The 16,484-nt window shown below is 37.0% G+C and overlaps 1 protein-coding gene across 1 annotated transcript in view; it reads left to right on the top strand.

Moving 5' to 3' along the window:
• The window catches only part of NWD2 (NACHT and WD repeat domain containing 2), a 205,457-nt gene that overhangs the window by 100,450 nt on the left and 88,523 nt on the right, over positions 1-16,484 (top strand). Inside the window, exon 3 of the mRNA XM_067735694.1 lies at positions 13,758-13,874. Coding sequence (XP_067591795.1) covers positions 13,758-13,874 — 117 coding nt within the window. The remainder of the gene's footprint in view (positions 1-13,757; positions 13,875-16,484) is intronic.

Genomic DNA, 16,484 nt, shown 5'->3' on the forward strand with positions numbered 1-16,484 from the left:
TGATGACTAACGACATTATCTTTTCATATGATAACGCTGATTATCTTTATTGGCAATCTGTATATATTCTGTGAAGAAATGTCTACTCAGATCTTTTGTCCATTTTTAATTGGGTTATTTGTCTTATTGAGTTGTAGGAGTTCCTTATATATTCTAGATACAAATCTATTATCAAATATGATTTGTAAATATTTTCTTCCATTTTGAGGGTGCCATCTTCACTTTATTGATCTTTTGAAGCACAATTTTTTTTAATTTTGAGGAAGTCCAATTTATCTTTTTCAGTAACTTGTACTTTGCTATCATATCTAAGAAACCATTGTCAAATCCAAGGTCATAAAGATGTTTTCTATAAAAATAGTTTTGTAGTTTTAACTCTTAATTTATGTCTGTGATCTGTTTTAATTTTTATATATGGCATGAGGTAGGGATTAAACTTTGTTCTTTTGCATATAGATGTCCAGTTGTCTCAAATTGTTTTGACACCCTTGTTGAAATGAGTTAACTGTAAGTATGAGAATTTATTTTTGGATTTTCAGTTTTATTCCATTGCCTATACTTATGCCAGTATCACACTGTCTTAATTATTGTAGCTTTGTACTAAGTTTGAAATCTGGAAGTGTGAGTCCTCCAAATTTCTTCTCCTTTTGCAAGATTATTTTGGCTGTTCTGGGTCTCTTGAATTTCCATATGAATTTTAAGATCAGCTTGTCAATTTCTGTAAGTCAGCTGGGAATTTTACAGTGATTGCATTGAATCTATAGATTTATTTGGGGAGTATTGTCATCGTAATATTTAGTCTACCAATCCATTTATAGGGGATGTTTTTCAATGGTGTTTTGCAATTTTCAAAGTGTAAATTTTGCATTTCTTTTGTTCAATTTATTCCTAAGCTTTTTATTCTTTCTGATGCTCTTTTAAATGGACTTATTTATCTTAGATTGCTCATTGCTACTATATAGAAATACAAGTGGGTTTTACATATTGATCTTGTATCCTACAACCTTGCACAACTCATTAGTTCCAACAGTTTTTTAGTGCTTCCCTTAGAATTTTCAATATACAAGATCTTGTCATCTATTAATAAAGGTGGGTCTACTTTTTCCTTTCCTATATGGATGCATTTTCTTTTTCTTGCCAAGTTGCCTAGCTGGAACCTCCAATATACTGTTGAATAAAAGTGGCAAGAGTGGATTATCTTTCTGTTGCTCCTAATCTTAGGGGGAAAGCTTTCAGTCTTCATTAAGTATGATGTTAGATGTAGTTTTATCATACATGCCCTTTATTCAGGTTGAAGAAGTTAATTTCTGTTCCTAGTTTGTTGAGTTTTTTTTTTTTTTTTATCATGAAGGAGTGTTAGATTTTGTCATTTTTTTTTCCTGTGTATGTTGAGACATATGGTTTTTGTCCTTTATTCTGTTAATATATAGTGTCCTCCATTAGTTGATTTTCTGATGCTGAGTCAACCCTGCATTCCTGGAATAAGTCCCACCTCATTGTGTTGTATAAACCTTTTTATATGCTGCCAGGTTAGGGTTTTTAATATTTTTGATGAGGATGTTTATTTTCTTGAGATGTTGATTTGTATTTTTCTTCTGATATTTTTGTCTGGCTTTGGTACCAGGATCATACTTGTCTCATAGAATAAGTTAGGAAGTATTCTCTTGTAAGTTTTGGAAGACTGAATAATTGGTATTAATTCTTTTGTAAATGTTTCGTAGAATTCACCAGTGCATCCGTCTAGACCTAGGCTTTTTATGCAGCTTTTAAAAAATTACTATTTAATCTCTTGTTAAAAATGTCTTCACATTTTTCTATTCTGTCTTGAGTCCATTTCATCTAAGTGATCTAATTCATTGGCATACAGTTGTCTGTGGTATTCTCTAATAATCCTTTTATTTCTGTAAGGTTAGTAGTAATGGCCTCTTTCACCCCAGATTTTAGGAATTTGAGGTTATTTTTGTTTCTTTTGGTGAATCCAGTTTTATCCATTTTGTTGATCTCTTCAAAGAACCAATTTTTGATTTCATTCGTTTTTTTTCTCTATCATTTTTCTATTCTGTTTCATTAATTTCCATTGTAATCTATTATTTCCTTCCTTCTGCTTGCTTTGGCTTGCCCTTGATGCTTTTTCTATTGTCTTAAGTTAAATTATTGAAATCTTCATTTATAATATAGGTGTTTACAGCTCTAAGTATGGCTTTACCTACATCCCATAAATTTGCTATGTTGTATCTTCATTCTCACTCATCTCAAAGTAATTTTTAATTTCCCTTGTGATTTCTTCTTTGATTCATTGGTTATTGAGGAGTGTGTTAATTTCCATCTACTTATGAATTTTCCAAGTTTCTTTCTATTATTGATTTCTAGTATCATTGCATTGTGTTCAGAGGACATACTTTATATGATTTAGATCCACTGAAGGTTATTGATGCTTGTTTTATGATCTAACATATGTTCTCTCCTGGAGAGTGCTCTATGTGAACTTGAGAAGAATGTATATTATGTTGTTGGGTAGATTGTCCTAAGACATGTTAGAACTAGTTCATTTACAGTATTGCTACAGTCTTCCAGGATTTTGTTCTTCCCATTATTATATATTCAAGTCTCCAACTATTATAGTTAAATTGTCTATTTCTCCTTCATTTCTGTCAGTTTGTTTTTCATGTATTTTAAGGCTCTGTTCATTGCATATACATTTATAATTGTTACATCCTCCTGATGGATTGACCCTTTTATCATTATAAAATGTCCCTCTTCATCTTTATATTGTTTTAAAATTTCTTTTGTCTGATATTAGTATATATTTGTCTGATATTAGTATAGCCCCGTGAGCTTTCTTATGGTTGCTGTTTGCATGATAAATCTTTTTCCATCCTTTTTTTTGAAATATTACATTTATTTTAATACAAATTCTCTTACATATATAGATTGTTTTATTGATTTTGTCTATTGTCATGCTGGTTCTACACTATAACACTTTCAATTTTTAAGTGAATTTTTAAAAATTTTTATTGCGGTATAGTTGACTTACAATGTTGTGTTAGTTTCTGCTGTACTGCAAAGTGAATCAGTTATACATACACATATATACACTCTTTTGTAGATTCGTTTCCCATGTAGGCCATTACAGAGTATTGAGTAGAGTTCCCTGTGCTATACAGTAGGTCCTTATTAGTTATTTCATATATAATAGTGTGTATATTAAATCCCAATCTCCCAAATTATCTCTTCCCTCCCCTTACCGCCTGGTAACCATAAGTTTGTTTTCTACATCTGTAACTATATTTCTGTTTTGTAGATAAATTCATTTTTACCTGTTTTTAGATTCCACATGTGAGTGATACCATATAATATTTGTCTTTCTCTCTCACTTCACTCAGTATGACAGGCTCTAAGTCCATCCATGTTGCTGCAAATGACATTATTTTATTCTTTTTTATGGCTAATACTGCATTGTATATATGTACCACATCTTCTTTATCCATTCCTCTGTTGATGGATATTTAGGTTGCTTCCATGTCCTGGCCATTGTAAATAGTGCTGCAGTGAACATTGGGGGCGCATGTATCTTTTCAAATTATGGTTTTCTCTAGATATATGCCCAGGAGTGGGATTGCTGGATCATATGGTAGCTCTATTTTTAGTTTTTTAAGGAACCTCCATACTGTTCTCCATAGTGGCTGTACCAAATTACATTCCTACCAACAGTGCAACAGGTTTCCCTTTTCTCCACACCCTCTCTAGAATTTGTTTGTAGATTTTTTGATGATGGCCATTCTGACTGGTGTGAGATGATACATCATGGTACTTTTGATTTGCATTTCTCTAATAATTAGTGATATTGAGAATCTTTTCATGTGTTTATTGGCCGTCTGTATGTCTTTTTGGAGAAATGTCTATTTAGATCTTTAGCCCATTTTTTGATTGGGTTGTTTGCTTTTTTGATATTGAGCTGCGTGAGCTGCTTGTATATTTTAGACATTAATCCCTTGTCCGTTGCTTCATTTGCAAATATTTTCTCCCATTCTGAGGGTTGTCTTTTCTTTTTACAGTTCCCTTTACTATACAAAAGCTTTTAATTTGGTCCCATTTATTTTTGTTTTTATTTTCATTAGGAGGTGGATCAAAAAAGATCTTGCTGTGATTTATGTCAGAGTGGGGTTATTTTAAGATTTTTTTTTTTTGATGTGGGCCATTTTTAAAATCTTTATTGAATTTGTTACAATATTGCTTCTGTTTTATGTTTTGGTTTTTTTTGCCTGTGAGGCATGTGGGATTGTAGTCCCCCAACCAGGGATTGAACTGGCACCCTCTATGTTGGAAAATGAAGTGTTTTGTGTTTTTTTTTTAAACATCTTTATTGGGGTATAATTGCTTTACAATGGTGTGTTAGTTTCTGCTTTATAACAAAGTAAATCAGTTATACATATACATATGTTCCTATATCTCTTCCCTCTTGCGTCTCCCTCCCTCCCTCCCACCCTCCCTATCCCACCCCTCCAGGCGGTCACAAAGCACCGAGCCGATATCCCTGTGCCATGCGGCTGCTTCCCACTAGCTATCTACCTTACGTTTGTTAGTGTATATAAGTCCATGACTCTCTCTCGCCCTGTCACAGCTCACCCTTCCCCCTCCCCATATCCTCAAGTCCGTTCTCCAGTAGGTCTGTGTCTTTATTCCTGTCTTACCCCTAGGTTCTTCATGACATTTTTTTTTCTTAAATTCCGTATATATGTGATAGCATACGGTATTTGTCTTTCTGACTTACTTCACTCTGTATGACAGACTCTAGGTCTATCCACCTCATTACAAATAGCTCAATTTCATTTCTTTTTATGGCTGAGTAATATTCCATTGTATATAAGTGCCACATCTTCTTTATACATTCATCCGATGATGGACACTAAGGTTGTTTCCATCTCCAGGCTATCGTAAATAGAGCTGCAATGAACATTTTGGTACATGACTCTTTTTGAATTTTGGTTTTCTCAGGGTATATGCCCAGTAGTGGGATTGCTGGGTCATATGGTAGTTCTATTTTTAGTTTTTTAAGGAACCTCCATACTGTTCTCCATAGTGGCTGAACTAACTCACATTCCCACCAGCAGTGCAAGAGTGTTCCTTTTCTCCACACCCTCTCCAGCATTTATTGTTTGTAGATTTTTTGATGATGGCCATTCTGACCGGTGTGAGATGATATCTCAGTGTAGTTTTAATTTGTATTTCTCTAATGATTAATGATGTTGAGCATTCTTTCATGTGTTTGTTGGCAATCTGTATATCTTCTTTGGAGAAATGTCTATTTAGGTCTTCCGCCCATTTTTGGATTGGGTTGTTCGTTTTTTTGTTATTGAGCTGCATAAGCTGCTTGTAAATTTTGGAGATTAATCCTTTGTCAGTTGCTTCATTTGCAAATATTTTCTCCCATTCTGAGGGTTGTCTTTTGGTCTTGTTTATGGTTTCCTTTGCTGTGCAAAAGCTTTGAAGTTTCATTAGGTACCATTTGTTTATTTTTGTTTTTATTTCCATTTCTCTAGGAGGTGGGTCAGAAAGGATCTTGCTGTGATTTATGTCACAGAGTGTTCTGCCTGTGTTTTCCTCTAAGAGTTTGATACTTTCTGGCCTTACATTTAGGTCTTTAATACATTTTGAGCTTATTTTTGTGTATGGTGTTAGGGAGTGATCTAATCTCATACTTTTACATATATCTGTCCAATTTCCCAGCACCACTTATTGAAGAGGATGTCCTTTCTCCACTGTACATTCCTGCCACCTTTATCAAAGATAAGGTGTCCTATGTGCGTGGTTTTATCTCTGGAGTTTCTATCCTGTTCCTTTGATCTATCCTTCTGTTTTTGTTCCAGTACCATACTGTCTTGATTACTGTAGCTTTGTAGTATAGTCTGAAGTCAGGGAGCCTGATTCCTCCAGCTCCGTTTTTCATTCTCAAGATTGCTTTGGCTATTCGGGGTCTTTTGTGTTTCCATACAAATTGTGAAATTTTTTGTTCTAGTTCTGTGAAAAATGCCAGTGGTAGTTTGATAGGGATTGCATTGAATCTATAGATTGATTTGGGTAGTAGAGTCATCTTCACAATGTTGATTCTTCCAATCCAAGAACATGGTATATCTCCCCATGTATTTGTATCATCTTTAATTTCTTTCATCAGTGTCTTATAATTTTCTGCATACAGGTCTTTTGTCTTCTTAGGTAGGTTTATTCCTAGATATTTTATTCTTTTTGTTGCAGTGGTAAATGGGAGTGTTTTCTTGATTTCATTTTCAGATATTTCATCATTAGTGTATAGGAATGCCAGAGATTTCTGTGCATTAATTTTGTATCCTGCTACTTTACCAAATTCACTGATTAGCTCTAGTAGTTTTCTGGTAGCATCTTTAGGATTCTCTATGTATAGGATCATGTCATCTGCAAACAGTGACAGCTTTACTTCTTCTTTTCCAATTTGGATTCCTTTTATTTCCTTTTCTTCTCTGATTGCTGTGGCTAAAACTTCCAAAACTATGTTGAATAAGAGTGGTGAGAGTGGGCGGCCTTGTCTTGTTCCTGATGTTCCTGATCTTACTGGAAATGCTTTCAGTTTTTCACCATTGAGGATGATGTTGGCTGTGGGCTTGTCATATATGGCCTTTATTATGTTGAGGAAAGTTCCCTCTATGCCTACTTCCTGCAGGGTTTTTATCATAAATGGGTTGAATTTTGTCGAAAGCTTTCTCTGCCTCTATTGAGATGATCATATGGTTTTTCTCCTTCAATTTGTTAATATGGTGTATCACGTTGATTGATTTGCGTATATTGAAGAATCCTTGCATTCCTGGAATAAACCCCACTTGATCATGGTGTATGATCCTTTTAATGTGCTGTTGGATTCTGTTTGCTAGTATTTTGTTGAGGATTTTTGCATCTATGTTCATCAGTGATATTGGCCTGTAGTTTTCTTTGTGACATCCTTGTCTGGTTTTAGTATCAAGGTGACGGTGGCCTCGTAGAAGCATTTGGGAGTGTTTCTCCCTCTGGTATGTTTTGGAAGAGTTTGAGAAGGACAGGTGTTAGCTCTTCTCTAAATGTTTGAGAGAATTCGCCTGTGAAGCCATCTGGTCCTGGGCTTTTGTTTGTTGGAAGATTTTTAATCAGAGTTTCAATTTCAGTGCTTGTGATTGGTCTGTTCATATTTTCTATTTCTTCCTGGTTCAGTCTTGGCAGGTTGTGCATTTCTAAGAATTTGTCCATTTCTTCCAGATTGTCCATTTTATTGGCATAGAGTTGCTTGTAGTAATCTCTCATGATCTTTTTGTATTTCTTCAGTGTCAGTTGTTACTTCTCCTTTTTCATTTCTAATTCTATTGATTTGAGTCTTCTCCCTTTTTTTCTTGATGCATATAGCTAATGGTTTATCAATTTTGTTTATCTTCTCAAAAATCCAGCTTTTAGTTTTATTGATCTTTGCTATTGTTTCCTTCATTTCTTTTTCATTTATTTCTGATCTGATTTTTATGATTTCTTTCCTTCTGCTAGCTTTGGGGGTTTTTTTTTTTTGTTCTCCTTTCTCTAATTGCTTTAGGTGCAAGGTTAGGTTGTTTATTCGAGATGTTTCCTGCTTCTTAAGGTGGGCTTGTATTGCTATAAACTTCCCACTTAGAACTGCTTTTGCTGCATCCCATAGATTTTGGGTCATCGTGTCTCCATTGTCATTTGTTTCTAGGTATTTTTTGATTTCCTCTTTGATTTCTTCAGTGATCACTTCATTATTAAGTAGTGTATTGTTTAGCCTCCATGTGTTTGTATTTTTACAGATCTTTTCCTGTAATTGATATCTAGTCTCATGGCATTGTGGTCAGAAAAGATAGTTGATAGTTTCAATTTTCTTAAATTTACCAAGGCTTGATTTGTGACCCAAGATATGATCTATCCTGGAGAATGTTCCATGAGCACTTGAGAAAAATGTGTATTCTGTTGTTTTTGGATGGAGTGTCCAATAAATATCAATTAAGTCCATCTTGTTTAATGTATCATTTAAAGCTTGTGTTTCCTTATTTATTTTCATTTTGGATGATCTGTCCATTGGTGAAAGTGGGGTGTTAAAGTCCCCTACTATGAATGTGTTACTGTCGATTTCCCCTTTTATGGCTGTTAGTTTTTGCCTTATGTATTGAGGTGCTCCTATGTTGGGTGCATAAATATTTACAATTGTTATATCTTCTTCTTGGATCGATCCCTTGATCATTATGTAGTGTCCTTCTTTGTCTCTTCTAATAGTCTTTATTTTAAAGTCTATTTTGTCTGATATGAGAATTGCTACTCCAGCTTGCTTTTGATTTCCGTTTACATGAAATATGTTTCCATCCCCTTACTTTCAGTCTGTATGTGTCTCTAGGTCTGAAGTGGGTCTCTTGTAGACAGCATATATAAGGGTCTTGTTTTTGTATCCATTCAGCCAGTCTGTGTCTTTTGGTGGGAGCATTTAGTCCATTTACATTTAAGGTAATTATCGATATGTATGTTCCTATTCCCATTTTCTAAATTGTTTTTGGTTCGTTATTATAGGTCTTTTCCTTCTCTTGTGTTTCTTGTCTAGAGAAGTTCCTTTAGCATTTGTTGTAAAGCTGGTTTGGTGGTGCTGAAGTCTCTCAGCTTTTGCTTGTCTGTAAAGGTTTTAATTTCTCCATCAAATCTGAATGAGATCCTTGCTGGGTAGAGTAATCTTGGTTGTAGGTTTTTCTCCTTCATCACTTTAAATATGTCCTGCCAGTCCCTTCTGGCTTGCAGAGTTTCTGCTGAAAGATCAGCTGTTAACCTTATGGGGATTCCCTTGTGTGTTATTTGTTGTTTTTCCCTTGCTGCTTTTAATATGTTTTCTTTGTATTTAATTTTTGACAGTTTGATTCATATGTGTCTTGGTGTATTTCTCCTTGGATTTATCCTGTATGGGACTCTCTGTGCTTCCTGGACTTGATTAACTATTTCCTTTCCCATATTAGGGAAGTTTTCAACTATAATCTCTTCAAATATTTTCTCAGTCCCTTTCTTTTTCTCTTCTTCTTCTGGAACCCCTATAATTTGAATGTTGGTGCGTTTAATGTTGTCCCAGAGGTCTCTAAGACTGTCCTCAGTTTTCTTTCTTTATGCTGCTCTGCAGTAGTTATTTCCACTATTTTATCTTCCAGGTCACTTATCTGTTCTTCTGCCTCAGTTATTCTGCTATTGATCCCATCTAGAGTACTTTTAATTTCATTTATTGTGTTGTTCATTGCTGTTTCATCTTTATTTCTTCTAGGTCCTTTTTAAATGTTTCTTGCATTTTGTCCATTCTAGTTCCAAGATTTTGGATCATCCTTACTATCATTATTCTGAATTCTTTTTCAGGTAGACTGCCTATTTCCTCTTCATTTGTTAGGTTTGGTGCATTTTTATCTTGCTCCTTTATCTGCTGTGTGTTTTTCTGTCTTCTCATTTTGCTTATCTTACTGTGTTTGGGGTCTCCTTTTTGCAGGCTGCAGGTTCGTAGTTCCTGCTGTTTTTGACATCTGTCTCCAGTGGCTAAGGTTGGTTCAGTGGGTTGTGTACCCTTCCTGGTGGAGGGGACTAGTGCCTGTGTTGTGGTGGATGAGGCTGGATCTTGTCTCTCTAGTGGGCAGGTTCACGTCTGGTGGTGTGTTTTGGGGTGTCTGTGGACTTATTATGATTTTAGGCAGTGGGTGCTAATGGGTGGGATTGTGTTCCTGTTTGGCATAGGTTGTCCAGCACTGTAGCTTGCTGGTCATTGAGTGAAGCTGGGTGCTGGTGTTAAGATGGAGGTCTCTGGGAGATTTTCGCCGTTTGATATTATGTGGAGCTGGGAGGTCTCTTGTTGACCAGTGTCCTGAAGTTGGCTCTCCTACCTCAGAGGCAGAGCCCTGACTCCTGGCTGGAGCACCAAGAGCTTTTCATCCACATGGCTCAGAATAAAAGGGAGAAAAAGTAGAGATAATTAGTAGAAGTATGAAGAAAAAGAAAGAAAGGAGGGAAGGAAGGAAGGAAGGAAGAAAGAAAGAAAGAAGCAAAGAAGGAAAGAAGGCAAGAAAGGAGCAAGGAAGGAAGGAGGGAAGGAAGGAAGGAAAGGAGAAAGAAAGAAGATACAGTAAAATAAAGTATAATAAAGTTATTGAATTAAAAAAATTTAGAAAAAAAAAGGATGGATAGAACCTTAGGACAAATTTTGGAAGCAAAGCTATACAGACAAAATCTCACACAGAAGCATACACATACACCCTCACAAAAAGAGGTAAAGGGGAAAAAATCATAAATCTTGCTTTCAGAGACCACCTCCTCAATTTGGGATGATTCGTTGTCTAAAGGAGGGAAGGAAGGAAGGAAGGAAAGAAAGAAAAGTATAATAAAGTTATTAAAATTAATTATTAAGAAAAAAATTTTAAAAAAACCATGGATGGATAGAACCCTAGGACAAATGGTGGAAGCAAAGCTATACTGACAAGATCTCACACAGAAGCATACACATACACATTCAGAAAAAGAGGAAAAGGGGAAAAAAATCATAGATCTTGCTCTCCTTCTCGATGATTCGTTGTCTATTCAGGTATTCCACAGATGCAGGGTACATCAAGTTGACTGTGGAGCTTTAATCCACTGCTTCTGAGGCTGCTGGGAGAGATTTCCCTTTCTCTTCTTTGTTCTCACAGCTCACAGGGGCTCAGCTTTGGATTTGGCCCTGCCTCTGCGTGTAGGTCGCTGGAGGGCGTCTGTTTTTTGCTCAGACAGGACGGGGTTAAAGGAGCCGCTGATTCAGGGGCTCTGGCGCACTCAGGCCGGGGGGAAGGAGGGGCACAGAGTGCGGGGCGGGCCTGTGGCGGCAGAGGCCGGCGTGATGTTGCACCAGCCTGAGGCCCGCCGTGCGTTCTCCCGGGGAAGTTGTCCCTGGATCCCGGGAACCTGGTAGTGGCGGGCTGCACAGGCTCCCCGGAAGAGGGGTGTGGAGAGTGACCTGAGCTCGCACAGAGGCCCCTTGGTGGCGGCAGCAGCAGCCTTAGCGTCTCCCGCCCGTCCCTGGGGTCCATGCTTTTAGCCACTGCTCGCGCCTGTCTCTGGGGTCCGCGCTTTTAGCCGTGGCTCGCGCCCGTCTCTGGAGTTCCTTTAAGCAGCGCTCTTAAACCCCTCTCCTCGCGCACCAGGAAACAAAGAGGGAAGAAAAAGTCTCTTGCTACCCAGGTACGTGGGGAGTTTCTTGCCTTTTGGGAGGTCTGAGGTCTTCTGCCAGCCTTCAGTAGGTGTTCTGTAGGAGTTGTTCCACGTGTAGATGTATTTCTGGTGTATCTGTGGGGAGGAAGGTGATCTCCGCGTCTTACTCTTCCGCCATCTTCTGCTCCAGCCGGAAGACGAAGTCTTAACCACTGGACTGCCAGGGAAGTCCGCCAAAGAGTGTTCTTCCTGTGTTTTCCTCTAATAGTTTTATAGGATCTGGCCTTACATTTAGGTCTTTAAGCCATTTTGAGTTTATTTTTGTGTATGGTGTTAGGGAGTGTTCTAATTTCATTCGTTTACAGGTAGCTGTCCAGTTTTCCCAGTGCCACTTATTGAAGAGACTGTCTTTTCTCCATTGTATATTCTTGCCTCCTTTGTCATTTTTTCCATCCTTTTAACCTTTTTGAATCTAAAGTGTACTCCTGTAGAAAGTATATAGTTGGATCTTGTTTTTATCTAGTCTTATCTAGTCTGACAGTCTCTCTGTTTGGACTTTTTAAACCATTCACACTTAATGGTATTGACATAGTTAGATTTACTTCTGCCCTTTTACTTTTGTTCTATATGTCTGTCATTTCTGTTCCTCTATTCCTCTTTTACTTCTTTGCTTTGTGATATGTGAATATTTTCTAGTTTAACATTTTAATTCCTTATAGTGAAAAAATCATTCATTTCTGAGTTATTTTCTTTGTAGTTATTTTAAGGCATATACATCTTAGTTAGTATAAATCATAGGTAGATTCTGATAATTCCAGTGAGCTATAGAAAGACTACTCCCATATAGCTCTATCCTTTTCTCGCTTTTGTGCTATTATTATTATATATGCAACATCTAATAAGTTACAGTGACATAATTATTACTTTATATATAATTTTATGTCACAGAAGATGTGAGAGGAATAGCAGTTGTATATTTATAGCTTTTGTTACATTAACTTTCATTTTTACCATTTCTGTTTCTCATTTATTCTAAATCCTACCTTTCCTCAGATATCAAACAGTATCAGCCACAAGGACGGGGACCAGGTTCTGTGTATGGTTGTCAGTTTGTGCATGACACAACTAAGTTACCATTCACATTGCAGATTTGTTTGAGAGTTTATTGGCAGATGGCCAAAAATGGACTTGTTCTAGTAATTTCAGTATATGAAGTTCAGTAAATTACAGTTCTGTCCAATTAAACTTCCTGTGATAGTGAAGTATTCTATATCTGCATTTTCCAACATGGGAATCAGTAATCACATGTGACTATTGAGCACTTGAACTGAATTTTAAATTTTAATTTATATTTAGTTTTAGATAACCACAGCTAAGGGCTCTCATAGTGGACAGTCAAGTTATAGTCTCAGATGTCCCTCTTTCTTAATATTGTGATTAAACCTTGTAAAGTAGATTAAAAGAAAGAACCCCAAAATCAGTGCTGATAGTTTCATATGTTATAAAACTCATGGACTGAGCCACGGGAATATTTTTTTAAAGAAGTTGTTATATCTCTGTCAGCCATCTAAAAACTCAAATGCAGATAGACAAAGATTTGATACAAACACACTTGTGTGGGGCATTGGCCAGGAGATGGAAAGTATACAGAGCACTTGGGGCACAGTGGGGGACCCCACGCTCTGTGCCTACATCTCACTGAATGCCATGCAAACAGCCAGTAAGGAGGAGAGGTTGTTTTTTCTGCTTGTGGGAAATAAAGGAAAAGAAGAAATCTTCAAAGCTACAATTAGAAACATTTAGCTTATGCAGACAGCAATTGAGTAAAAGGAATGAAACCCATTCTGCTCTCCATAGCAAATTTTTCAAAGTGTACTTGTAAAAGCTTTTTACAGACTCTTTCCTCATCGTCTTTGAAGTAAGGAGATAGAGGATCCTATTATCTTCACTTCTCAGTGAGGCATACCTTTCATTGTTTTCCATACATGTTTTTTCAGATATGTATTAATGAAAGCTAAGCTGCTTAGAGATAAGATATAAACAAAATGTCTCTGTGGGATAACAGGTTTCTTTTTCTATTTTTATTTTTTACAGAAATGTAGCTATTTAACTTTGGGTCAGTATATGTCAATGCCCATTATGGTTTTCCCTTCTCATATTGAGACATAACAGTAAAATTATACACTGTTATTTGTCTCCGATAATGTAGTAACTATATCCCAGCTGCTTTCAGACTTCTGAAATCCTGTTACCATTTCAATATAATGAAAGCCTGAATTGCAAAGCCTCTGATATTTAACATTTCATTTTCTCTGGGGCCATGTCAACAGTATAATCAGGAACAAAAAAAAAATTATAGTGTTCATCCCCAAACCATCATGGGATTTAAAAAAAAATACCTCTTTAGATTGATCTTAAAAATCATTTTCCCTCTGCAAGGGAAAACATGCTGCAAAGAGAAAAGTTGGAAGTCACATTAGCTTAATATTGTGAATATAAAAGCCTACACATCAATTGATTTTTCACACAGGTGAATTAACGCTGCCTCCTCCATTGGTCCCCAGGTCATAGATCTGTACTGGGGAATTGATGAAGATGAATGGGACAGCCCTGAGCTCCAGAAGACCCGCATGAAGCTCCTGGAGGATTGTTTGAAAACTTCTGCAGGTCCATGTTTTGTTGTGGGTATAAAAAAAACTTAATGCTTTCTATTGTAGATGAATGTGAGAATTCTTGATTTGTGATTCTTAAGGGGCTTTTAGAATGGGGAAAGAAACCTTGCTTTTCTGTATTTAAAATTCTTAAACTGTCTCCTTGCCCTCAATGTGTGAGGACAAAATCCTCCCCTTTCCATAAGAAGCACTGCAAATTAACAGTGAATAATTTGAAGTGGTAATCAAAGGATTGACTTGGGGTTGACAACAATTTCCACAACACCTTGTGATCAGCAGTAAGGCTTACTGTGTTAGTCCTCCAATAATTATCCTAATTTTCCTTATATTTTATCATGTAGTATTCTATCCTAGTATCTGTTTCTCAACATTAGAATTTCTGGCATATTTTTTTAAATACTGTGGCAGAAACATTGTTAAAGTAAACCAAATATATGGTCTCAGATCTGCCAATAGGAATTGATACCCTCTGGAAAAAATTTGTTTTTGCAGTGATTTTCAGCTAGAGATGTTGAACAGGAATATTATTATTATTTTCTAAAGAATATCCACTCCTCTGTGTAAACACAGTGGTGGTAAGAAGGTCACTCTTTGGCGGTGATGTGCAAAATCACTGCCTCAGTTTAGCTGAAGAGAAAGACCTTATCCTAAATCCAAACAGCTCCTACCAATTGATAGGGAAGTTGGCCCTTTCGACACAGGATGTTCTGAGGCTGACGGATGACTGTTAAAATTACTATGATATGAAAATGTCATATCTTATATTTAAATGCTAGGTTCAGTGTATCAATAAAAGTTTTTAATATTTATTTGCATGTCCATCTATATTCAACTCCACATAAGATGTAAAGTACATAAAGTTTCTATAATATTTTTAGTATGTGGATAAATTATTCATTTATCAACCAACTACTTACTGAATGCTGTTCTGTGCCAGGGGCTGCTCTTAGTGCTGGGGCAAGTTGACCCATATGAAATGGTCATTTTTTTAGGCCAGTTTCTTATGATTTAATGTTAGAATTGAACTAAAAGGTAAGACTTTCTACCCTCATGGAGCTTGTGTCATTATGTGGGGCTAAGAGGAGAGGGCAGGCAAAAATCAAAGAAATAAGTAAAATAAACAATAATCAGATGGTGACAAGAGCAGTGGAGAAAAATACAAAAAGGAAGGAGGAAAGGGAAGAGTAGTGAGGGGAGAGACTTCTAATTTTCCATAGAGTAGATGGAGAAGCTCTCACTGATAAGGTGACTAAGGAGGGGAGACAGGAGGAGGGACAGGGAAGAACCGACTGGATATTCCAGCTCAGAGCTTTCCAGAGAGAGGAGTGGGGAACATGCTTGGCAGGTTTAGGGAACAGGAAGTAGGTGGGTGTGCCTCAAGCAGTGTGAGCAGAAAGGGAGAGTGTGGGACTGGAGGCCACAGCATGGGGTTTGCCATCTTGAAGTTGGCTGTAAAGATTTTACTTGCACTTTGACATGAGAAGCAGAGTGCGTTGAGGAGAGGACTGAAGAGATCTGACTCATTTTAAAGCCTACAGCTGCTGGTGGTCAGACAGAGGGCAGAGCATGAAGAAACCCATTAGAAAGCTAATGCAATATGCAAAACAAGAAGAATACATGGTTGGAGGCGGGTTGAAGAATGGACATCTAAAAACAGTGTCTTGTAGTCTAAACAGACTGCAGAAAGTCCTGAAATCCATACAGATATACAAAGAGCTAGTAGTGGAAGAGGAATTAAGACTTTTTCCCTGAGTCTGAGGATAGAACTAGACCAGTGGGTGGAAATTACAAGGAGACAGAGTTTTTGCTCCAGGTGAAGATGATAGAGTCTATAGCTTCCTCTCAGGTTTTGGGGTCACAGATAGCTGGGTATGACTGACGTTTCACAGCTGTGGGACACTGGAAGAACTTCTTTACCATTCTAAGTCTTGGCTTCCTTCTATAAAACGGAGATAATAGTTACTTGCCTCCTGAGGTCTTTCTGGGGATGAAATGAATTTACAGGACACTTTTACTTATTTGTTGTTGTAATCATTATTTCTCAAAACTGTCTATATTATGGGTGATGCACTCATTACAAAGTTTTCATCAAACTAGAGAATACAAATCACTCTGGCAGAGGTGCTGTAGGAGAGATTCAAACTTTGGAAGACAAGTTAGACCGGATTCCATCATGCTTAGAAAGCCAGATTTAGGAAGCATAAAGAGCTATGTGTATGTCCTGGGGCATCTCTATTGCTATGATCTCCATAGCTTTATACTGATCCAGCCTCAGAAATTCAGGAATGAGAGAGACATTCTCCTTTTATCACCCTGTAGTGTGTCATACCCAAACTAAAATTAGTCATGGCCATTAATCCCTATAATTTACTGGTAGGGGAATGAATAAAGACTTGCCAAGTTCATGCAGGCTCTGAGAGTAAAAGTTAAGTGATAGAACATCAGTAACCACTGAGCTTAAACAAATCATGTATCCCTCCTTCTCTTCCCTGTTACACGTTGAAACTCGAGGCAACCACGATAAAACCCTGTGGACAGAGTCAGGATTATTCACCCCAGTGATCCTAAATCACGGAAGGTTTATTTCACTGCTTATAGGAGAAAGCACACCTCTCATGG

The sequence above is a fragment of the Pseudorca crassidens genome, chromosome 4 (genome assembly GCF_039906515.1).
Source record: "Pseudorca crassidens isolate mPseCra1 chromosome 4, mPseCra1.hap1, whole genome shotgun sequence".
Lineage (NCBI taxonomy): Eukaryota > Metazoa > Chordata > Mammalia > Artiodactyla > Delphinidae > Pseudorca > Pseudorca crassidens.